The sequence below is a fragment of the Struthio camelus genome, chromosome 14 (assembly GCF_040807025.1).
Source record: "Struthio camelus isolate bStrCam1 chromosome 14, bStrCam1.hap1, whole genome shotgun sequence".
Taxonomy (NCBI): Eukaryota; Metazoa; Chordata; class Aves; order Struthioniformes; family Struthionidae; genus Struthio; species Struthio camelus.
In genome coordinates, this window is record NC_090955.1 from 8,906,462 (window position 1) to 8,931,162 (window position 24,701).

Here is a 24,701-nt window from a genome sequence, read left to right on the forward strand (position 1 = left end):
ATACAATCAGCCAAAGGGGGATGAGGGGAATATGTTTTCCCCATCTGAGAAGGAATCTTAGGGGTTTCCGTCCCTAAAATATTCATTGCTCCACGAGGAAAGGAGTAGATGCATGGGAAGCAACTTAGCGCTAGGTTAATGCTCCTTCTATTCCAAGTCTGGGAACTAATTCCAAGCTAACTAACAAGCCAGAGCACTTATATGTTGACTATCTACAACTTACCACAAATCTACCACATTTCCATGGTAACCCAAACTAAGGGCAATTTTATTCTTTCTTGCATCTCTAAAATAGAGTAAAAAAAGAGTGATTGAAGAACACACATCACATGGATAATTGCAATGTACAAATCACAGATACAACAAAAAACAGCAAACAAAATCTACATGTAGTTCCAAACACTCAACTAGGTAACAGATTTTATTAGAAAGGAAGATACCCCTTCATTCGAATATCTCTGGGACTCTGAACAGAGCAGAAGTTTAGGTACACAAACAATGCAGAATCAGGAACAGTAATAAGAACTGGGGGCACTGTGATTATTTAGGTTTTCAGAGAAAACAAAGAAGTTTCCATAAGGTTTCATAGCAATCGGTTTCTTTCCTCCACTTGGTTTTCTTAGGCATCACCATTAACTTGGGCAGGATCATATAGCTCTGGGGCGTGGGCGGTAGCAGCTGCTGGCTCTGTGCAGACAGATACATACACCACCAGCTTCCCCTTGGAAGTTCTACCTGCTGACAAAAACAGCTCCAGCTGCCAATGACACAATCTAATCTTCACTGAATTTAGGCGGAATCTGTAACAGACTCCAACCTGAAGGTACCCTTGCCCCTCCACATTTTGCTACCCTCTTCTCCCACTTGCTCAAGACAGGAGCTCAACAGCCTGCTCCTTACTTCCCCTCCACCTTCACAACACACCTCTTTCCTCCTCCTCCACACAGAAAGTGAAGAGGAGCTATAGCCTACCCCATTCATCTAAGGAAAGTCAACAATGCTTTTAATCCACAGGCTCAAAATGTGGCCTGGAGGTTCCCATAAGCAACACTTGGTGTCATGTGCACATCCTGATGGAGTGGCTGTGCTGCTGTGCAGCATTGCTTTTATGGCTTCATGGCTTCATCTGGCCCTGCTCTACTTGTAAAAAGGAGAAAGATTTTAAAACAGACAATGAGTAAAAACAATAGAGGGAATTAATGTGCTGAATTTGTGAAACATGGGCCTGATCCTCTCCTCATTCTCCAGGTATAAATCAGAACTGTTTTATGTTCTCAAAGGGTAGCACCAGGCTAAAGAAATAAACACTCAAAGACACTGGATCCACATTCAAATAACATCAAAATCTTTTGACCTGTACGCAATTGTTAATCAGTGATTCCAGAATGCTTGAGAGATGCTTCAAGTGTAACATTGTTTGTAATTGCTGCATGCATATTCATGAAACTGAAGGTGCATTTAACGTTTCATAGTACAAATGACAAGCACTGGTAGTGGTGTTGGCTACTAATGACAGCTGCTGCTCAGAATGATGGATTCACACTGAACAACAGAACTGGGATAAGAAGAGGTGTCCCTCGGTCCCTCCTCCATGCGCACTAAAATTGTGCAGTGCACAAAGATGTAAAGTGAGAATTAAAGAGTAGAGAAACTCACTAAACTATGTTATACGTCATACCTGAGGCGAGCAATGCAGTGGTCCAGGTTATTAGAAATTTCCATCAGCCATCCTTGCTTGTAGCGTTTCAAAAGTGCTGCTTCATCAACCTAAGACAAATTTCAGAGATCTTAAACCTCCTGTCTCCCCCATGCAGTGACTTTTTTTTTTTTTTTTAACTTTTTCAATTAGCCTGGAAGAAAGACTATCAAATGGGTGATGGGAATAGCCCCGTATTGGCCTTAAAAAGATGGAGTGGATGTTATTTTCCATCTCTGTTTTTTATCAGTTCCATTCTCTATTATTTCGGGCTAGAAGTGAGACAAGAGAAGAAGTTTTCGATCTATCACTTCCCAAACACATTTTGCAAAACAAGACTTCTCATTAAAATTGTACGGGATATTTCTGCACCAATTTTTCATGATTTTTGTTGCTTTTTTTTCACGATTCTGTTGAAAAAATAGAAATCCAAAATGTTTCTGATTTATCTTTTTCAAATAAACCCTGATATTTTCTGTGAAAATAAAGTTTACAATTAGTTAAGGAAATACTTTCTCTGATCAACTCAGAGACAGAAATTTCTGCCAGACTGCCTGTGACTAAGCAGTGGTTTGCTGACTAAAATTGACCCTCACTTTTATTCTTTGACTGCTCATTGAAAATTTCAACAAAACATGGAAAAGAAAAGAGGAAAGATAATTTTCTCATCCCAACCAGCTGGTGCCTGTGTGAAAAATGGAATGGATCAAAAAAACCATTTCTCTGATGCCCTCTTGCTTGGAACTTTGAAGCTCCAAACAAGCCAAATCCAAAATCTCTACTCTCTTCTGCCCTCCGTACCTGTGTGTGTCAGAGTTTGTACACACAGGAGATAGTTGGGTAAAAATATAAATGCACAGACAAACTGTGGAGCCTTTGGCACAGCTTCCACGTTAATGATTCAGTGTACAAACTTGTACATCATTGAGACTTTTATAATGAGTTACCAGTGGCATAAAGCAAGCAGCAAAATTAATTCAAGCCAATTTCTGGGGGAGTAACTGATTTAAATACCCGAAGTGGTGGCAGCACAAGCATGCATGTGCCCCAACTATTTTATAGTACTTCATTAAAGCATTTTTACTTCCCTATAACCACCCCTACGGTTTTCAGTCCGTTATTTCTTGTTACCAACATATTTATATGTAAATTAAATATGTTCTGTATTCAGGAGTTGCTTGAACTCCAAGAAACCTCCTCTTTCCCAATCATTCTTAGCATGAGAAACCTTCCATCAGTTGGTGCATCGCTTCCTGCATCGCTAATAAAGGCTATCCGTCCAAAACCCCAGGTTATGATAATACGAATGTCATTGCCAATGGAATTATTCAATGAGAAGTCAGGCACAGAGGGAGGGTGCTTCTCTGGAAGTTATTTAAATCAACATAGGGAGAAAAGATATTATTAAATGGTCCATATGAATTACAGGGATTGGGTTTATTTAAAACTAGGTATAGTGCAGATCAGATCTGTTTAAATCTGTTGCCATATCCCAAATATTTTACTTCAGTCCATTGTGACAGTCTTAGGCCTGCTTTCACAGCCGTGCTAGCGCACTCAGGAAAACTAGCTTCCATTGCATCATGTTTTCAGAAAAATGCTCTTTTTTTTAAAATCAATATCTCAGTAGTTTAAAAAATTTGCACAAACATGGTGAGCTAATGTCACCTCTGGTGCAACCCTAGAGAGCTTAGCGTTGCTCAGGGGAGATTGCTTCGCCCTGCACACAGTTATTTCATAAAATTACAATCTGCTTCATGTCAAATAGAAGAGGGAAAAGACTCACACCATTAATCCCTTCTGTCTGAGCTTCGGAAGCCCCGGCTGACAAAATGACATCTCTTGCACAATTCATCAATGTCATTTGCATAAATAGTTCCTTAAATAAATAATATGTGCATATATATAGCTATCCACATGTGTTCCTGAGACTCATTTCCGACAAGGATCATCTCATAGGAGATAAAAACCAGGCGATATTCAGTCTCCTGAACAAAATCATCTGCAGCCGTAGAGATGAAAAGGACAAAGGACTGCTGCGAATACCATTCACCGGAATCCCTCCTTTGTATTCTAGCATTTGAAAGATCATGATGATAGAGTAGAAGTCTGGAGAAGATAATTTATTCAATAATAATTTATTCAATAATAAATTGAGTAGATTTATTTCACCTGCAGGGAGTACCGGATGAGATGTCGAATGCATGCAAAGCTAGTGCTGTGCTAACAAAAAAGCTTTTGCACCATCGTTGCAAGCTAGATGAAATTCTAGCCTTCCATGAATAAGACCTCAGCTAGCCACAGCAGGTCAGATTTACTGCATGCCACGTGGCTGTCTGACCCATAATGTTTTGAAGTTTAATTATAATTACCACGGGTCAGGTTGCAATATTCTTACTCTTTTCATTGCAGCAAATGACATGCCTACAGCAGAGGTCTGCCAGCTAACTCTCTCTATAAACTACTTCAGCCGAGAAAGCTGAACTCCCACTCCAGTCAGCTCTGACTGGAATTTGGTTCTCAAAATCTCTTGTTCTCTGGACCAGTAGCAACAGCTCACCAACTACAGATACTCCGAAGAGCACACCACATTTTGGTCAGTCCTATATCTGCTCTACCGCAAATGCTTCTCCAGTGCATTGAATTAAAAGGTTGCCATGAAGAAAAAAGAAGGGCATGGGAGTCTTATTTCGCAATAGCCAGAGATCCAGTTCATTTACTGCCATTATCACATAATTGCAGAACAACATTTAGTTTAAAAAGACATTAAAGATTAATTGTAATAACTACCACCTTTTAAGCCTTTTAAACATAAGTCTATGCCAAATAGACTTATTTGGCGTAAAAAGGCACAGTTCCCATGGGAATTGTCCATGGAAGTTATACTCATTCACAGCAGAAATGAGAGTAGCTCAAGCACTGAGAATGGCTCATCTAACAGCACCATTCTCTGTTATGTGTGAAGCAAACAGAAGAAGTCACAGCTCATACCCTTACAGTCTAATCTAGAGAGATAGATATTCCACAAATAGAAGGTGGAATAGCAGTGAAGAGATTATGCTCAGCAATGAAAAGGGCATACAGGGAAGACTATTTTTTTTTTTTTTGAGTTTGGCCTGTCAGGGTTAATTGAGGAGCATGTCAGTAGAGTTCTGATTAAGCATAGAAAGAAGGGAAGATAGAATGAAAAGAACATTGCTCTCACCTCTGCGATGATCCCGACACACCCAGCAATGACTGCAGCCTTCGCTTGAGCCCCACTCATTCCCCCAAGACCAGAGGTAACGAACACCTTTCCAGACAGGTCTTCCACTTTCAAGTAGCGACGGCCTGCGTTCAGCACTGTGAGCTACACACAACACACAATACAGCAATTATTCTGAGCCATTCCTAGAATTCCTGAAATTTAAGGACAAAAATTTAACATTGTGCATTCCCAATGAATTTCCATATTGACCAGATACTTTTAACACATGCCTGTTTGCAAGCAGGATCGGTTAAGGTACTCAAAGGCATTGGGATTTTTATATTTGAATAATCTTTCATCCCTAGTGCAAATACAGAGTTTGAAACAGCAGAATTGGCCTCAGGCGTCATTAGGACCAGGAATCTGTTTTACTCCTTTAAAAAGAAAAATTATTACTAAGTGATGCTATGAAACCATCTGTCCTGATAATACATGATTCAGCCAATGTTAAATAGAATGGAACAATCAGTGGTTCCCAAAATGCTGGTCTTGGGGTATACAGACCTCTTCAAGATTTCAGCAAAAGACAGACAAGGAAAACAAGCCTATTGTTACGATATCTGTGCATTCCCTTTTAAGTCTGTTCTGACAGAGAAAACATGCAAAGGGCCCTCATACAAAAAAAGTTCAATTGCACTAGGTTAAATGACTTCTGCAGATCTTCTTGGACTAAGGACATAAATACTCTTGTGAAAAGCTTAGGCCTGCCATGATGCCAATAAAGAGAACACAGATTACCTGAAAGGATCATTTCTATAGCAAAGACTCTGTGGACGTACTCTTTGATTAGACAATCCACATGCAGTTCCTTAGACAGGACTTTAGATGCTATGCAGCGTCTCATAGATCCAAGATGCTTTACTTTAAAATGAGGCCCAAGAATATGTCATTATCAATCTACCATGTAGTGAACATTTGGTCAATTCATTCTTCACTTGCTGTAGCTAGATACGAGCTCAGATTGAAACCTCGATTGCCGATCTTTTGAGGTTTTGATTCTGGATAAGATGCCAGGCACTGAGTGGAAGAACTTTTTTTTTTTTTTTTTTTAAAGGCAGAAGCAGTGAGAATTTCTTTGCTAGTCAGGAGCGTCCTGCTCACACCAATCCATTCCACTCAAGCCACTGCAGGAGATACCCTCCTCCATTGGGGAAAGGTCTATTTGTGGATAGCCAATTTCTTACCACAGTTCCATGCACTATCCCCTGGGGTCCAATGTAGCAGTAGCTCCCTGCAGTCATCTGACCATACCTAGCAATAGGAAGAAACGCAATGGTAACACATGTTCCTCAGGCTGGAATGAAATCTGTATATATTTATATGTTTTCAGCATAACAAAAGTAATTATCTCCTGTGCCTCTATTTGTTGTTAAAGGTCTGGTATTATCAAATTCCCAACTTAACTGTGTTCCTTCTTTATTAGCACTGTACCAATACATTCTCAGGAACATTCAGCTTTTTAAATGTTTGAGCTCATCTGTCAAAACTGCATGGATGAAAAAATTAAACGGAAATTTAGTACTGGCATTTAGCATAGTGACTAGGACAAAAGGAAACATCTTTTCACATTGTTGGCATCTTTATGCCATTGCTTTTCAATGGAAGACCTGCTAAGTCAAATAGTTGCTTTTGAAGATGTTACCCCAAAACAGTTCTCTACACTTCTATTAAATACAGAGAATGACGACTGCCCCTGTCCTGGGGATTTATGTCCTATAATTTCTTCTGGCTTCCTTATTTGTAAACACCCAGATCTCCAGCAGTTTTTATTGAATCTCTCCATGGTACCTAACAGAATAACAACCCTCTGCAAGCTCATCCAAAGAGCTGGCAATTAATTATTCGAACAAATATTTAAAATTAAAACTTTCTGCTTCAAAGCCTTAGTATCATAGAAGAGAACCTTTTCATAACTTACATTCTCTGTATTGATTACAACAAAGCCACTACAAAGCAGAACTAGCCAGTCTTGTAAGTAGGTTATGATTAAGGCTTTAGGCTGTAATTCAGCCAAAACCTACACACAAACCTAACTAAGTCCAGCAGGCCATAATTACATCCTTATATATATGGCTGAACATAGCTTAAACTCCTGAGTAATTTCACTTAAGTGCTCATTAATGCGTTCCAGCATCAGAAGCCCAGTCGAAACCCATTTGCACTAGAAATTTTAATCAAGCAGCGGCTGATGTCTCAATTACATTTTAGTTAAATCTTTGATATAGCGACGTATCATCTTACATTGTTACTCCCAAAGCAAACATCTTCTCATATTCATCTCTGGTGGAATAGTTGGGAATAACCTAAGAAAACAACCAAAAGAAAACGCAGAAAAGCAAATTAGAGATTTAAGCAGATATTTCCCACAGGCCAAATTCTGTAACTATGGTCACACACATAGAAAACCAGAGAAAAACAGTAGGAGTAAGGCAGGTGTTTTATTCCACTCATTCCAGTATTGTGAAAGAAATGTCTGGTCTTTATGGCAACACGATGGTCATGCAAGTCTTGAGGAAGGCATTTGTCTAGGCCCAAGACTAGCCCACAGAGAGACGGGCATTGAATGGCCCAGATGACTGGCAAGGGACCAGTAGGTCCAATTGCCCAGCTTGCCTTGGGAGCAAAGCAGTCCAGATATCTGAGCATCTGGTCGATAATCATCTGTTTGCCTATTCAGGGCTTTCATAGCCTCCAAAGTGAGCCTGTCTGTACAGTTTTAGTCAAGAACGTATGCAGCTCAGGCTCAGTTGGAACAGAAGTCCTTTGATCAGGACAGGATTGTTCATTCCCTCATCACAGTTCAGCGCACTTGAGATAAGGGAATATAGGGTCCTGGGATAAACGATACAGAATCTGGATCACAGACTCTCCTGTGTGCTACTGTAAGTTCAGATGGTACCAATAACGTCTTAATTCAGCAAACACTTGAAAACCAAACAGAAGAGGAGAAAAAAGGGGAAGCAAGATAACAATACCTACCATGCCGTTAGTAATGATTAATCGAGGAGCATACTGACGGCTGGGAAAGAGTCCCAAAGGATGTCCACTGTACATTACTAATGTTTGCTCTTCGGTCATCTCTGACAAATAGCGCATGACCAACCAGAACTGAAAGGGAAACCAAGGAGAATGAGTGAATCCATTTCCATCTTGCAATGATATTTCTTCACAAATCTCCCAAGCTTTGAGCACAAAGGCAGCGATAGAGATAACAAGGTATATTTGTGTATGGAATAGCAGCCAGAGCTCTCATCCCATTCTTGCTTTTAATAAAGTCCATTAAGAGACATCACTCAGCAGGAAACATAAATCACCAACTAGCAAAGGTCTGAATAAGCCCCAGAATACTTTCTCCAGTATAAACCCCAGAAATGCTTTGCTAGCATTTTAATGCATCATTTTTAGAGCTGTTCTAATTTTATCTTGAGGTTAACCATTTGGATCTGGCACTTCTCTGGCAATCTTTCCAAAGCCAAACTCCAAAAATGTCCATATTAAAAAAAAGGTGATTAAAATACCCATGCATATCGTTGATCCTAACTCAAAATAGATAATTCAGCATCTTCTGGTGCTTGTCATTTTTTCGACAGATCAGTTTCAAAATGTGCACTTAAAAATGAAAAAATTTCATCTTAAAACAAAAACAAAGTCAACTTTCATTATGGACAAAGAAAAGACAGCCCTTGACGCACCCAGGAGTGAGAGTGTGTGTATATATGTATATGTGCGTGTGTGTGTGTGTGCATGTGTGTGTGTGTGTGTAATATATATATAATATATTAACACATTTATACATATTATATACATTGTATACACATATGCATTTATGCATATTTGTTATATTTATAAAATATGTATATTTTATATATATACACACACACATACATAAACGCCTCTCACCTTCATCTCTATAATTCAATAGTTACTCTTGACCTATGCCAAAAAGTAGAATTTGTCATTCTAAACTGCCTGAAGAGTTAACTCACACGCATTACTGTCAATTACAAAGCCCATTATATTTCGTGGGAGTTTTAGTACATGATAGATAGGCCTAGGAGGAGCTTTGCCATGGAATATCAAAATCCAACAATAGGCTGAAACTAAAGTTTCTACAGAGGTACAAAAAGTAAGTTTTGACAAGGATGGAATTGCTGATCAAAGAAAGACAGCAACGCCATCCACAAACAAGCAGCAAATCAGTTGCAATGGGCACTTAACCTCTGTGGTCATGTCTTTGATCTCAAGCAAAAATGGTACAGATTTGAAGCCAGTTCCTCCTGACCCAACCAATTTCCAAGCTGAGCTTAACAAGCTGATTTAGGCAGGAAAGAGTTACTGTCTTGCTTTTCTTTTTCTTTTGTTGTTGTTTTGTTTCATGAAAAACGTTGAATAGTGAAATTCTTGTCCAGCACAGAACAGGTAACAGATTGAATTTAGCAAGCTCAGAAAAATGTGTAATAAAATGAAAAGTTGAAGGATAGTTAGATCTTGCTGCGTTTTTTGCACAGTGAAGCGCCTTTTGGACAATTAAAGAAAGAGAATCAATGAGCGTCCCAAAAGAAGATCTAGTCTGCCTTTCCTGTACCAAAGAACCATACAAGATACAGTTTTGTTGTCTTGAGGCTAGCAAAGCTAGTAAGGGGGAATTTAGCTCTGGATGTTGTTCTTTCTTTAGAAAACTATTGAGAAAAAAGCACAGGGCTGTTTGGAAGATATACACAAAACTCAACCTTTTCACTGGGAATTTTGCAACGACATAAACTGACGAAAAGCATAAACAAAGAACAAAACATCCCACCATAACGGAATCATTCATGTGATTGCTACTCTAAGTAACCAGAAACAAAACGATATTGTTTGTTCTGCTGTGAAGCAACTGCAGGTCACAGCTCCAACTAGCCTCAATGAGAACAAGGGAAAAGACAGGATATTTCTGAACTTGGCAGTGCTTCGATTTCACTTTGTAGTGCAACATCTGCCTAAGGAATGTCAGCATATTAATGCTACTATATGAGCTGCTGGCACTGCTCACATCAAAACGGCTGTAAAACCTTCATGCGAGGCATTAACTGGCATTAATTGATCAATATACAGAATAAAGAATTGTTGTGCATTGCCATGGTACCTTTCTTTCACAGAGTTAGAATAGTTTTGCCTCGAAAGCCACGCAAGACTTCCATTTAACTCTCGCTTTACAGATTAGGTAACTGAAGCTTAAGTGAGTTCTCTTCGCCACAACTGAAAAGCTCAGCCAAACTGGGAAGAAAACCCAGGTGTTACAGTTCTGTGCTACACTCAGAAATCCATTACTTTTCCCTAACTGGGAATCTCATTTACAAGTTAGTTTTGCTTGCATTTTTTTTAATAACCAAGAGACGAAATTCAGATAAAACAACAAGGTCCATATATCACCCCTCAAGATAGAAGTTGGCACCATAGATCAGTTTTTGGTTATTTAACCTACAGAACCGGAACTCAGGATCTTCCTCGCCTTCAGGAGTGACACTGTCCTTCAGGATGATGCAGCTTTCTACCTGCGCCATATCCGTCCTGCATTGCAAAACTTAATGCCACGTGTTCATCTGTCCCCTCTCCGTGGCCTTGGAGCATAATGCCAGAGGCTGCATGGGTGACGCGCTTTCAGCATTCGCAACAACTGCATTTGTGCCTGTCTGTCTATAGAGGCCCAGGATGGCTATTCATTGAATGTTCCTCCTGCCACCACACACCTGTAGAGCATCCAGACCTGGACTGATCTTGAGAGAATAAACAGCACTTACACAAAAGTAACAGTCTAAGCATGCTGCCAAGACCAAAGACCTCCTTGAAATGTTTCCCACATGTATTTTGCAGTACTTGGACTAAAGTAAGTGTATTTAGTGCTATTTTTGGATAGAGAAGGAGAGTACAGATGATACAATCACACCTTAAACATCCCAGCTGAGATTTTAGACAGGCCTTTACCCACCTGACATTCTCAGAGATCAAAGGCTAGACCTGAAAGTAAAGGGCACTAAGATCTGACCAGTTAGCACTTAAACATTTACAGCTAATCTGTGATTTGATTGGAAGACGACTCAGGATAAAATCTTAAATCAAATTCTCTTCCCTTTCTTAAATCAAATCCATTTTTTTATTCCATTACTTGCTGTGCAATATGTTGTAGAAGTACCAGAAACAAGCAAACAAAAGATATATTTTGTTTCCCAGAATTCAATTTGCCTCTAAAATTATTTGCGCAAAACTTGTTACAGAGGCACATGTAAAAGCCTCAGAGAAAGAAAAAAAATAAAAAAGAACTGCTCTTAATATCATCGTATGCAGCTTGATACTTTTATACTGCAATGTTTCTACTGGGCTGTCTGTGCTCTTATTGCTAAATAAAGCTCTTCCCATCTATGCAGCTCATAACTGAGCGTTCATCTATCCAGACAGGATGTTTTGGAGTATTTTGAGACAATGACTGCAAAGAATTATCACAAACTCTGCCTAAGCAGAATGTGCTTGGGGGAGGGTGAAACGGGTTTTATGAAACCAGTCACAAAAGTAACTGTGTCCTACCTGCGCCCAGTTGCTGAAGACCTGCCCGTTTCCTCCATAAGTAACAAGCTCCTGGGGAAACTGAGAAAAGCAATTTAATAATATTAAAGCAAGCAATTTCTGGAAATCTTTCAGAGTATAGCCTGCCTATTTGAAAAAAAAAAATCTCATTTACAAATCTTCACTGCAGCTTATTGCATCAACCTCGTCTAGATTACTGAAATCAGAAAATATCGTCATAAAAGTAATAGTTTAAGCAAAAAAATCCAAAAAACAAAAAAACCCTTCAAATAGTGTTTGTTATTGTTATAATGGTATTTTGGTGATGTCAGATGCTACAAAGCTGTTTCTGGACTGCAGCTTCTGTAACAAATAGACATCCCAGAAAATTCTGTTAAATAGGATCTGAGTGATCTCACAGTCAGATTGCCACTGGCATTTGCTGCTGAAAGGGCCAAGGGCCAGCACAGCAGGGTTTTATGGCCTCTCCTCTGCCATTTGTACAATAAATGCATTACACTGGGTAGTGCTTGTAAGGAGGGACTTTGGTCCTGTAACCTTCTAGTAAATCTGTCCTTAAGAGATGACTTTTCAAAGCTGCAGAAAGTAGCAACATCAATTTTTCAATATATGTTGTTTCAATATATGTTTTTCAATAAGTTTCGTACTAAGAGCTGAACTCTACCTGTCTCACAGACAGTGACTAAGCTCCTGTGTATAACGGGAGCTGGAGACATCTCATCAGTGTTACAGGAGGCTTCACAGGTCAGACTTAGGACCAGAGCCCACAGTGCACAATTAAAAACTACACACAGTAGCAAATTTAAGAACTTAATACAAAAGACCCCAAGACCCAGGCATCACAGCATAACCACAAGAAGAGCGCAAGAGAGATATATAATCACTCGTTCGCCCCTTGCAGGTCTAGCCTCATGGAAATGATCATTTTGGCATATCACACTGAAAAGAGACGGCTTTGGCACTACTGAAATCAGCCTGCTTAGCTAACACAGAGCAGCCAGCTTTACACGTAGGAGGACTGGCACGTATCTCAGGGCACAGAACCAGCAAAAGGCTAATGAACAACTAATATCCTATTCAAGGCTTGGAGAGAGGATCATCTGCACAGGGATTAATTTCACCCATATGCCTATATTTTTCAGTTGTTATATGAGCATATGCCGGAAGTAACTTGCAGACTTGCTTCTGTCATGTGAATACTTTCCAGCTTCCTTATTTTCACTGTGCCTTACCTGAGCCACTGAGGGATCCAGATTATTCATGATCATCAGCATAATAGCAGCAGCTGATTTGGTCTTGCAAGGATATTCTTCTATGGGGTATGCTCTGAAACAGTATCCACCAAACTTTAGAGAGACGCTTCTACTCATAGATAAAGAGAACAACAACAACAACAACAAAATACCCCACAGAAATATCACTGAACGTCAACAAATCGCCTTGAGCTACAGGTTTTTTTATTCAGAAGGGAAGGGAGAAAACTAAAAGGAGAAAGTGCAAATCTGAAGTGACGTGTACAGGCAAATCAGGTTTCAACTTCTATCAGAACTAAACAAAGAAAACTAAAAAAAAAAAAATTGGATTCAGCCTATCATTTGCTGAGTCAGTTTATCACAAGTGGTTATAAATACAGTGCCCATGAGTCCTCTCTGCTTCTTCTCTCTGCATGTTCAAGCATGTTCCTGGATTATTTGGAACATGCTTGAACTGCTTTTTGTATGCCAGTTGCCAGGCCAAGCAGCTACATCCTGCAACGCCAAGGTGTCAGTCATAAATTAAATGCATTTCATGCAGAAATTTGAGAGGTGAGATGCGTGGAATTCTCACAAAGATATTTTTCTGAGTCAGATTTCCTAGCACTGATGTACTTTAAGGGCAGCTGCTGCAATCACCTCACTGCTCTCTTCTCCTCCACCATCTACTTCTTGTATCAAATTGTTTCAAAACTTGCAGTCTTACGCTTACACTGTTGCAGGGCAGAGACAATCTCTTTGCTATGTGTTTGTACGGGCCTCAGTACAATTGTCTGGAGGCCTTCAGGGTCCAATATCAAAAATAAGTATAGCCATTAATCAAAAGTTTCACTCTTTTGCTCCTTCCCTCTCCCATAAGCAGCAACATTATTACAGACACTAGAAATTCCTGAAGGTAGATAGGATCTTTTGACATGTTTTCTAAATCATCTTTCTTTTATTGGCCCATAGCTGTTTGGTGGCTGGACATTTGCTTTGGGGAAAACAGTTACACTGAAAAGGTTAGGCTGAAGAGCGCCAACTACAAAAGAGTCAAACATCTGCTGACCAGCTCCTGAGCCAAGATCCGAAATGTATATTGTATACATTTAGCAAATGAGCTCCTCCCATGGTGCTATATGCTTTATTCTAGCTATTTACATCAGGATACTAAAATAAATGCCTTGTAGTCACTGCCAAACCAGGAGGAAGAGCATCTGAGTTGTTCAAAATATGTTTCTGGTGCCAGAGTTCTCTGCTCTTCTAAATTTGACGTGATAAAATAACAGGATTTCTGTAGAATATGATACCAGTTCATCAAAAGGAGTTATTTCCATATGAGAGTTCTCAGAACATAAGCAACACCAAGTTCAGGTACTAGCTAACAGAGTGCTGATACAGAAACAAGGGTGTTAAATGAAACAGAAACAAGCTGGACTGCACTCCCTTGGAAATACAAAACAAAATTGAATACTACCAGACTACAAAGAACAAAAGGCATTTACTTAATCTCTAAGGCTCTAAGAAACTATTAGGAAGGGTGGGCAAAGAAATAGATACAAACTATGAAAAAAAAATTTGAAGTTGTTAAAGAGTTAGCAATGGAAATCAGCTGGTGGATTGTCTCATCCAGTCCTGCCAGTGGAAGGTGCCCTCATCTGTACTTCAGGACTTGGCTCCTCTGAAGTCCAGCACTGCAATATTTTTCAGTCTTCCAGTTGTCCTCCCCATAGCTGAATTCTGCAAGAGCTGACCCCACACTAGTACGGATAGCGCAGAAATATAGTTGTTTGTGCAAATTAGAGTGCTCTTCAGTTGCTAGTTTTATTCAAATTTCTTATAGATATTAACCAGACCTCTACAGGATGCAAAAAGGAATCAATCAGTTTAAAAAAAAAAAAAAGCAGCTAGGCCATGGTGGCCCTCACCAAAACTATTCTGCTTCACAAACATTAGCCCCATTAGCCCTACAATGAAGCAATGCTCCAAAACCATCAGGCAACAGGCCCAGCATATTACAAACCAGGGTCAGATACAGGCTCCAAGGACCAAAGAACACGCAGCCTCCCTTTTATGCCCAGGGAGCCTTCTCTGTGTGACTGAGGAGCAACCAACCACCCACCGCAGGTCCAGCCAGTGCCCTTTACTTTCAGGTCTAGCCTTTGATCTCTGAGAATGTCAGGTGGGTAAAGGCCTGTCTAAAATCTCAGCTAGGATGTTTAAGGTGTGATTGTATCATCTGTACTCTCCTTCTCTATCCAAAGCCATCCAGTCATCTGGTCTTTCCTCTTGGTTCATTCAAATTTGACTTACAGGATACCAGGACTATTGCAGACTTTCTGTCCAGGTTGCAATTAGAGGTCAAATAAAGACTGGTCCCTAGAAACTTTAAGACTCACATGTCTATGCATTTCAGTGCATCTGGGACAGTCCTAAAGAGGCTTATGAAACACGATAATCGTCTCTGTGTAGGGCAAAGCTGGTTTTACAACACAGGATGCTGCACAGCCCCTTCCGGGTGACTTGCTGGACCACTGAGAGCAATACATCTTGATTGTGTGCACGCACACTGTGCAGGTAATACCATGCTGAGTGATGCTGAGCTTTCCAGCATGCAGCAAGACTGTCCTGGCCCTGCCAGGGACCATCCAGAAAGATGCAGAGTGTCTCCCTACTAACTCCATGAGACTCTGGTGAGGACAGAGAGCAGGACAAACACTGGAGGATGAAGGATCTCTGTTAGGCAGCTTTACAGAAGAGCATCCCAAAAGACTGAGTAACACTCCTTGGAAGTGAAACCACTGTTCTCTAATGACACACAGGACATCTGATTTATTCAGCTGACACATTTCGTTAATGTCATGACATGACTTCTGCAAGAGGTAAAATAGGATGGAGTGGTATTTCTACTCAAAGGTTACTTCCAAAGGTGAAAGCTGTAAGCAAATGTCAATGAAATGCAACAAGTTCTGAATGCTCTAGTCCTTACCTCATCTCAATATCTGGAAAGAACCTGTACATATATATATGTCCATACAGCCTGAGTTCTTCAGCAAATTCCAGCGCCAATATCTTCTGTATTTCAGGTGGGAAATAACGCAAGGCATTCCGCAAAGCCAGCTGCCAAAAAAGCAAAAGACCCACAAACACACACACACACATACACAAAACAAGGTAAGAGAGAAATGGAGGTATGTGTACAGCCCCGAACTTTAAGCAGACTCAGCTGGCAAACCTGCCCAGGATAACACTATGATGATTTTTAAAGGCCAAGCTCATACCAGGGGAGCTACCATTCCTGCTTTACAATTGAAATTTCTCCATCTGCCTCTTTTCTTGTAGACTAAATTGCTGAATACAGGGGGGGCCTATCCCTCCCCCACCCCCCCCAACTCTGTAGTGAGAGATTTTGGAGGTTTGCTGGGTAGCACCCAATCCTGTAGGTCAGAAATGGACAAATTCCCCCTCATAGTGCTAGGGGGCACTGAACTACCAAGAAAAATACTGTTCAGAAATCATTAATCTGAGAACCTGAACTCCTAGAGACACTGAAGATCCTACTGAACTTTCCATTCAAGTAAAGGATCTCGGCCCTGAATTATGTGACTTTGGTCCCAGATGAAGATGTTTTTGGACTAAGTTTTATTAGATAAAGATTCACTACATTTACCATCCTAACATATTGCAGAAGGTGGTGGCTCACACTATTTTATTGATGCTACATGTATCACTTCCAAATTAGGTAAAGTGATTAGCAGGCACTAAATTAAAATCTGCATATGATACTAAGAGGCTTCTATTCTCTGTTGCTTTCAAAGACATTACCCATAGTTTGCAAAGCACATTGTTCTTCTTTTATATGAAAGAAACCATAAATAAATCACTATCTTTAGTAACAGTCATATCTGCATATTTCACGTTCCACTTGTTTAAAATCAGAATGAGAATAAAAAATTTGTAATCTTTAAAAAGCCAATTGCATGCAAAGACACTAAAAGACCTCGTAAACAGCAGCACTATCCAAACAACTCTTAGTTAAAGAGATTCACAAACTCTGCAAAATTTCACGGCTTCATTAAGCTGATTTGTAAGGACTGGGGGAGGGCAGAAGGAAATGAATTTTGCTTCCAGATCTGATATGAGCCGAAGCAGGAAAATCCAGTTTTGGGGAGGGCTGAGCATACCCCATGCTGGAAGCACCTGCTGTTGACAGTTCAAAGAATCATGAAAGCAAGTATTTTCTGGAGGAAGTCAAGGGGTGGGTTGTAATACAAGAAAAAGGGATTAGAACAAAGGCATCTAGAACTCTCCAGTCTAGGTACCTTCGCTCTCGTTCCGGGAGAAAAAAAAATACCCTGGCAAAAAGTCCCAACAAGCTCTACAAAGCCCTCATTTTGGCTCAGTGATAAACCTCTTCTTGATTCAACAGTGTGGTTTGGACCTCATGGCTAGAGTTCTCCAGCTGCTTCCTCATCCAGGACCGCTGGTCCCACATATCTCAGAGCAGACTGAAGGAACAGTATTTCTAAATAGTATCTAGTAAGTATTTCTAAATCTAAAAATACCCCTTAGAGAGTGTTCTCGTTGGCATATTTGCTACTGAACGCACACAGAGGTCAGATACTTCTGGATCAACAAATCTATGCTGATTTACACCAGATGAGAATCAGACCTGTAAAACCCTGCAGTGAGATTTGCCATTTCACATTGAGAATAACAAGGGGGGAAAGAAACATATTTACCAGACTAGCAATTGCAAATTCCACCTTCAAATATCACTTTATTGTTCTTCAACTAGATAAGCAGCCGTTTTTCCAAGAGCACGTTACAAGCTAACAAAGCCCCCAGCTACGTTTACCCTGTGGCAAAATGCAAGAGGTTTTTCAAAGTCAGTATCTCGGAGGCAAACAGCCATCATGGGGATCCTAGCTCTGAAAAATTTCTAAAGTGACAATGAAACCCGCTACATCCCTTGTAACAACAAAATCAAGTTCTACAAAAGGAACAAAAGAGTGTCATCTGTTGAAATGAAAAAATGTTGCCACATTTGGAATTTTGGCTGCCTATGAGAACTACAGAGAATGATCAGGATGAAAACATTTTATTTCCAGTCTGGCAAGGATCACCCGGGCTTCGATCAATGTTTTATTTGTATTATAATGATTTTTTTTTAATTTGCCCTAAAAATAAGAGCAAGCAAAATCTGTTTGCATTTTCAGACAAATTTCACTTAAACAGAGCCTATGTCCTATTAGCCTTCCGTGTTAACCGAAGCCTGAATTTTGATGATGCAAGCATTAAAGAAACATGAATTCTGATGCTACGTGAAGGGCAGGAAGGGCTCCTGGGTTGTGTAGACAATAGGGAGCTGATCTTATAAAAAGAGACCAAGACTGTGGCTTGTTTAGCCTAAAAGAACAAAGGTGACATTTGATTGCTGTCTCTCTGCAGGATAAATGTCAAAGCAGGAAGGAGCTTCAGGGAAATGCTGAAAGAGGAATAAACAGCTATTAATTAGCCATGAAGAAACAGTCTTCAAATTAGAAGAATTTAAATATAAGATTCTGAAAGAGCCTCTTAATAGGAGAGCTATGGCACTTGAAATTAGTTAGAGCCTGACTGGTTTATGAAAAGGCAATTGCCACATGTGTCTGAATGAATTTTGCATATTCATTATTGAGTTATAAACTGAATAACCTTAGAAAAGCACTCAAGGACCAAATTCAAATAGGCTGATCATCATGCTTTTGTGGAAAGGCAGTACAAGGCCACCTCTTCCTTACATTTCATTAAAGGATCATATAAATTATTAATCTGACCTTTACATAGAATTAATTTTACCCATAATGGAGACATTCCACTCCAAATTTTAGACATTGTGGGTTTGATACTCAGGTGTTATTCCTGTTCTTAGTTTCCCCTCCCAGCAGCTTGAGCTGCATGTGCTTAGCACCTCTGCAAATCAGGTTCAGAGTTTGCTGGAATTTGGAAAAAAAATATATCTATATATCTAGATATATATATCTATATATCTCAATGGTGATTATACTCCTGAACCTGTTTGGTTGTTTTGCAAATCCCACCATGAATTTGTGGAGAGTCTCTGATTCAGCTCAGCACAATGCAAGTATTTGATGCAAAGTCTTCCTCTCAGATCTGCCAGGTGGATCTAATGTTTGGTTCTTGTGTTCAAGCTCTCACTAGCAGACTATCTTTATACTTACTGGAACTCACACAGCAAAACATGATCCTGCTGCCATTTAATCAAAAGTCAGAACTCATCAACACCAACAGCAGGTAGTCAAAAGAGTCCATGAAATCCTGCTTCAGTCAATCAACTGTATCTTTGTCATGGGACTCTCTTGAGAAATCAAATCAGCCTCTTGCTAATTGGTCCTTATTGAAGAGCTGGTCCCTCTTCAGGATGAATGGCATTCATTTTCCTTCCAAACATTATAAGGACTCCCAATTTAAGGATCTCAGGATCTTCACGAATACTAAAATCTGCAGTCTACCCCTTTACAAAGGGGAAGTAAAGCATATACAGCAAGTGACAGTTCTCCTGTCCTTACCCAGTGAAGATATTGCTTGCCTCCCACCCGTCTCACATTTGATCGTATCCAGGCTCAGAATCATTGGTGGAACTATTCTCTAACCAGCAGCTGTAAGAGATTGTTGTTTCATGTATTATTTTCCCTGGATGGATCTCAGTTCAGACCAGCTCAGCTAGAAGTAAGCATAGTCATTTCTGACCAGCTATTGCTATAAATGGCCATTGGCTGGGAAAGTTCAGTTCTTTATCACTAAAACTTTCTAAGACAGGAGCTAACAGCTGACCTTTCCAATCCATATACAAACTTTCAAAAGTGACTCAATTTCCAGCTGCATAGAACAACCATCAAGTTCAAGCATCCTGCTTCTTCTCCAGTAAGGAGAACAGGATCTTCAGGTGCTATGCACCTTTGCAACACTTCCAGCTCTGATTTTTAACTCTTCATACAAGGATGTCCGGGCACAGCAAGGACTAGCTGCTCCCTAAGCAATGAGGGGCCAAGGCAAAACACAGCCAGCAGGGCAGAGGCATGATCAGCCAGGGCCCCGTCTCACAGCACCCAAGCGAAGAGAGCATGGCAGGACAGGGTGGCAGCCAGGTTCAACCAAGAGTTCAGATCATCAAGCAAGTTTGTGGTGATGAGGCAGGTCCAAGGTCCAACCAAGAACACAAGTCAGAATCAGGTCTGGTGACAGTAGCCAGAGTCAGACACAGTGCAGAGATCAGAAGGCCCATCCATAGCGACAAGGCAGGTCTGAGGTCAAGCCAGGAAGAAAGTCTGCAGGCTAGGGTCCAGATCAATTAGGTCCATAGCCAGAAACAGGCATAGCTATGACTGAGCTGGAAACCAGTACTCCTACCACATACCTCAGAGAGGAGTAAAAGCTCAGGACTGAGCTTAAATGGAGCCCCTGGGCCCATGGTGTGGGTGGAGGTCCTAGGTGAGGCTGGTCAGGGCTGTTAAAGGCCTATTAGTGCAGTCAGGGCTCAGACACAGGAACACAAATTAAGAGATTGCAGTCAGGTAAGAGATGATTATGTTGGGGTAGGAAAAGGGCTGTAACATGATTGGACTCAAAGACACAAAAGGAAACTGATATATGGATAAGAAAATGCCATTTTTTTTTCTGATTCTAAGCAACACTGACAAGTGTATATTCCTCCCAAGTTGCATCAGCTTTACTGGAAGGTCAATGAGTACGCAATGTCCTTGCCTTGCAAAGGACACCTCAAGCATGAGGTTTTAGGGGTAAGTTATTTGCAACATATTTATATTGAGATACAGATGCCGAGAAACAAAAAGCTAGGGTTTCCTGACCTGGGAAGGGAAAGAGAGAGGATGCGGCTGTTTCAGGCCCCAGGCAAAGAATGCAGAAGGAAGAGAACTCAGGAAACATATAAACAAAATCAGTTCTGAGAAATGGTTTGATTTATCCAAAGGGATTAAAGTTGATATGATAGGAAGAATTATATATCTCTTCAGCAGGCCCCAAAACACACAGATCTTGATAAATCTCACATGCAGGTTTTCCATTATAACCAGAAAAGGAGGCCCCAAAAAATAAAACCGTGGCAGTACTGTAAAAAAGGGTAAAATCAGAATGAAGGCAGATGACTACAGGGACAGAAGCATACCGAAAGGAACTTAGCGAAGCACTATTAACTTCTGCCTTGGCTTCCCATGAGCGCTTTAGTTAGAAAATGCAAGGCTTGTCTTTCCGTATGACACTGCTTTCAATATACTCAGCACTATTCACTGCCAACAATATCTGGAAGCTTGTCTCAAGGCTTAAACACCACCTTGCAGACAGACAACCTTTTCTAAGCATGGAACACCTCTTAAAAAAAAAAAGAGATTTGGCCTTTCAGATACAAAATAAATACCAGCTGAGCCTCTAAACCTGTTAGGAGTTTAAGGTGGAAGATTAAGAGTAAAATAAATCAGCAAGGAAGCTTTTAAACCTTTAACAGGCTAATAAAAAAAAGCATGACCTTTTATCACATGTGGTAGATAAGAAAAGGAGATGAGGGTAGGATGTTAGACAGTAGCCTGGGACTGGGACCAGAACAGCAGTCCAGCAGAAGCTTTCTCCTTGCAGCAATTACTATTCCTGTTTCTATATAGGGAGTGAGGGCTTTGTCATTGCATTCTCTGCCCAGGTAGAGAGTAGGGTCTGGCATCCTTGTAAGTGATATTATCTCTTCCTCCCCTGTAACATGGACTCCTATGTGCCTAGCAGATTTCTCTTGGGAGAAGGGTGAGTTTAGGAAAGGCCCAGGCAGACGGAATTAAACTGAGATGTTTGGCAATGTTCTGCCATGCAGTGAAGCTCACTCCTGCTCCTTCATCTTCATAGTCATCAGCATGGTCCCCTCTGCGCACTTTGTAGCCACACTCCCACGTGTCCGCGCTGTCCCAGGCACAGACAACAGCAGCCATGAATGCTGCCTGATGCTGCAGTAAATCCTCTTCAGATATCTCACAGCTGTTCTCCTTTTTACCCTCTGCCTGAGCTCTTCTTTGCTTGTGGAAGTGCACTTTGAAAGAATTTGGCTGCTCATGCCAATGGGGAACTCCCACGAAAAGCAAGGAAGTTGTGAGCAACTTCTTAGTAGGGAAGGTACTCCTGTGTACTGACCAGAACGTCACATTTTAACTGATGTTATATGTGATGAAGCACAGGCTTTCAAGCTAAGGAACCCACCTTATCCTCTCCCACATAAAATTCCTAAGGATCTCCACCCATCAACTGTTATTTTCTGCTGCTAATATTTTTCAATCTCTAACATGAAGTAATGCAATGATTACTTTAGTGCACCCATAGACAATTCAAACAAAAAGATACAGGAAAAGAGTTATGCAACTGAAGACAAATAATTAACCCAACTTCTTACAAACTTGTCTAAATTCCAGAAAACTTCAAACTAAGGTTTAACATAAATTATCTTGGCATCTTTTATGCAAATATATGTATGTGTGCGTGGTTTGTACCGAGATGTTGATTCTCCACATTTTGTGTTTACTGTACTTGAGGGGCTAGGCTTTCACTCCCATAAATAGGCAGTGTTTTTCTGACACCATTCATAATTTCATCTCCAAGGAATGATGCTAGACTGACAGCGCTGGAGTCTAAAGCCTCTTGTTCAGCCATTTAAAGGCATGGAATCTGTTGCGCAGCAAATATCCCTCACATCAACCTGCTTATATCTGTGGAGAAAGAAAGAAATCAAGAAAGCAGAAGAGTTCCCAGTACTTTGTCCCATTAACCACTGAAATTAAAAAAAAAAAAAAAGAAAATGCATTTGCTACAAAGTTAAGCCCACATCCAGAAAAGCATTTGAGGCAATCAGGTCTGCTGCTCTGAGCTGCGTTTATCTGAAAGGAAGAGAAGTGAGGCCCTATGAAAGGCCATGTTACCTTTTTCTCCTGAGCAGTGAGATTAGGGGTTCTCACAGGTGCGTGGGGTACTCCTTTCCTCCGACCTCTGTTTTCGGGCAGAGGATGTAGAGGAAGGCCACGACAGATTTCCTTCAGGCTGGCCATAGCTGCTGTGGAATTATCGGGAGGAAAGGAAAGGCAAACTGGAGAGGCACAAGGACTGGGGAGCAAAGTGTGCAGGCCAGCTCCCTCTAAGCGGTCGAGACGTACCACCACTCCACAGTGATCTCAAAGCAGACAGCCTGTTCTCTGGCTTTTGCAAACAGGCCGGCAAAGCACTGAGGGCAGGTGGCGCAGATGACACACCTACCTCCTCTGAGCCATGCCATTGGTTCTTCCTTCCTCCCCCAAAATGAATGATTCACAGTTTTGCTGTTTACTTTCTAGGTGCTTCGTCAGCTGGTGCTGTGCTAACCCTCTGGAGCAAACTCGGTCACTTTCCGAATCAGTTGATTCCCCCAATGGCCTAGTGAGAGTCGCGGTCTTGAGCGTGAACCTTGCCTGAGACCACAAGGACTGTGCCTTTGCATTTCAATAGCTGAGGAACTGACGAAAGTTATTCATCACTAGTCACGTCACTATCCACATACACTCTTCCAGGAAGAAGGGCGTTCTCTGTTTGACACCTCCAGGTACAGGCTGTCCCTCAGATCTGATCAGTTTGTCATCTAGAAAACAGCGGCTGTCAATGATAACAACAAAATGTCTACCCTTAGTTGTTAGCTCCTCTTAGCTCACAGGAGTGCCTGGGTTTTAGTAGAATTAAACCAGAAACACAGCAGCCTCATCAGCGGTGGTGGTAGTTTTCTCAAGACAGGCAATAATAGTGAGGAGGAATTAAGGCTTTCAGTTCTACGCCACTTCTGTATTCCATGGTCAACAACAATTGCAAAGTCTTACGATACTGCCATCCAGGCATCACAACTAAATGAACAAGCTTAACTTTGACTTTCCACTGAAAATGCAACATGAACTTTGCTCTCTGTTTCGAGCTGCTGTTGAAATTATACAGCAGACTCTCGATCTTTATTACATCCATGGAACTGAAACTCACTGTCATGGAATTTTCTCAAGTGCCACCGTTTAAGCCTGGTGAAATCAACTGGGAGAAACATTTCGGTTAGGAGTGAGCCTAAAACCTGGGAATAAAAAAATACCACATTTTCCCACAAAGGCATCAATCAGCAAGCAATGACAACAAAGCACAGTTATTAAATGACAGCATCTCATTAATGTCATGTTGGCTTTAGCTCTAGGACATGCTGCACATCCCCAGCTCCCACTGGAGATGCTTGAGTTGAAAGACTCGGAATATCCCAGGAGAGCTGAGCACACAGCAGACTCAAAGCCTCTGAAGGATACTAATGTCATTTATGGCAGGAGAATTTTGTTTCACAGTTATACAGCGTTTTAGCTGTTTTTGAACAAAAGGCAAAGACAAAAAGAGAGGAAAAGCTCTCCTTCATGTTTTAAAAGTTTGTGTCGTGTTTGTAAAAGTTTTCCTATTAAAAATATACAAAAAAGGAAGATAAGGGTAAAGTGAGAAAATTCTATCCCAAAGCATAGCTAAATAACCCTGCCTTACATAAACATTCCTACCCCAAGGAGAAATAAATCTTTCCTTGTGTTTCTTTGTATGATCCACATTCTCCCTGTCCCCCTAAGGTCTGATCCTGTGCACATGCGGGCACAAGAATAACCTCTTCTGCATTGGGACTGCCATTGGACATGCTTCCCTCTGTGACATCAATCAGAAGTTAATGGCATTACACTGCCTTAAAAGCTGAAGAAAGAGAGAACGGAGCCAGGGAGGGAACTCACTCCCCGAGTTAAATTATTTCTGAGGCTAAGCACTTTCCACACTGTGATGTTTACACGCTGCAGTCCTTCTGCCTCTCCAGGAGCTCTGGGCTGGAGTTACCCCTGGGCAAGTCTGACTTCAGGGTCATGCCCACTGTTGGGTATGTCTTTGG

At 40.9% G+C, this 24,701-nt stretch overlaps 1 protein-coding gene across 7 annotated transcripts in view; it reads right to left on the reverse strand.

The window, feature by feature from the left end:
• The window catches only part of UROC1 (urocanate hydratase 1), a 46,985-nt gene extending 23,977 nt beyond the window's left edge, over positions 1-23,008 (reverse strand). For 4 of the 7 annotated variants that reach the window (XR_011134530.1, XM_068907350.1, XM_068907351.1 and 1 more), the window contains exons 1-10: positions 22,708-22,983; positions 15,726-15,856; positions 12,737-12,830; positions 11,505-11,564; positions 7,923-8,051; positions 7,185-7,246; positions 6,128-6,194; positions 4,902-5,045; positions 1,679-1,767; positions 224-286 (exon numbers count right to left, since the gene is read on the reverse strand). Coding sequence is in view for 6 of the 7 variants with exons in the window: in XM_068907350.1 (XP_068763451.1) it covers positions 224-286; positions 1,679-1,767; positions 4,902-5,045; positions 6,128-6,194; positions 7,185-7,246; positions 7,923-8,051; positions 11,505-11,564; positions 12,737-12,830; positions 15,726-15,856; positions 22,708-22,833 (965 nt within the window). In the remaining variant the exon portion in view is untranslated. Of the gene's footprint in view, positions 1-223; positions 287-1,678; positions 1,768-4,901; positions 5,046-6,127; positions 6,195-7,184; positions 7,247-7,922; positions 8,052-11,504; positions 11,565-12,736; positions 12,831-15,725; positions 15,857-22,707 lie in introns of all 7 variants that reach the window. The other 3 variants (XM_009669316.2, XM_009669314.2, XM_068907352.1) reach the window with 2 other exon arrangements.
• Positions 23,009-24,701: the final 1,693 nt, after the last annotated feature.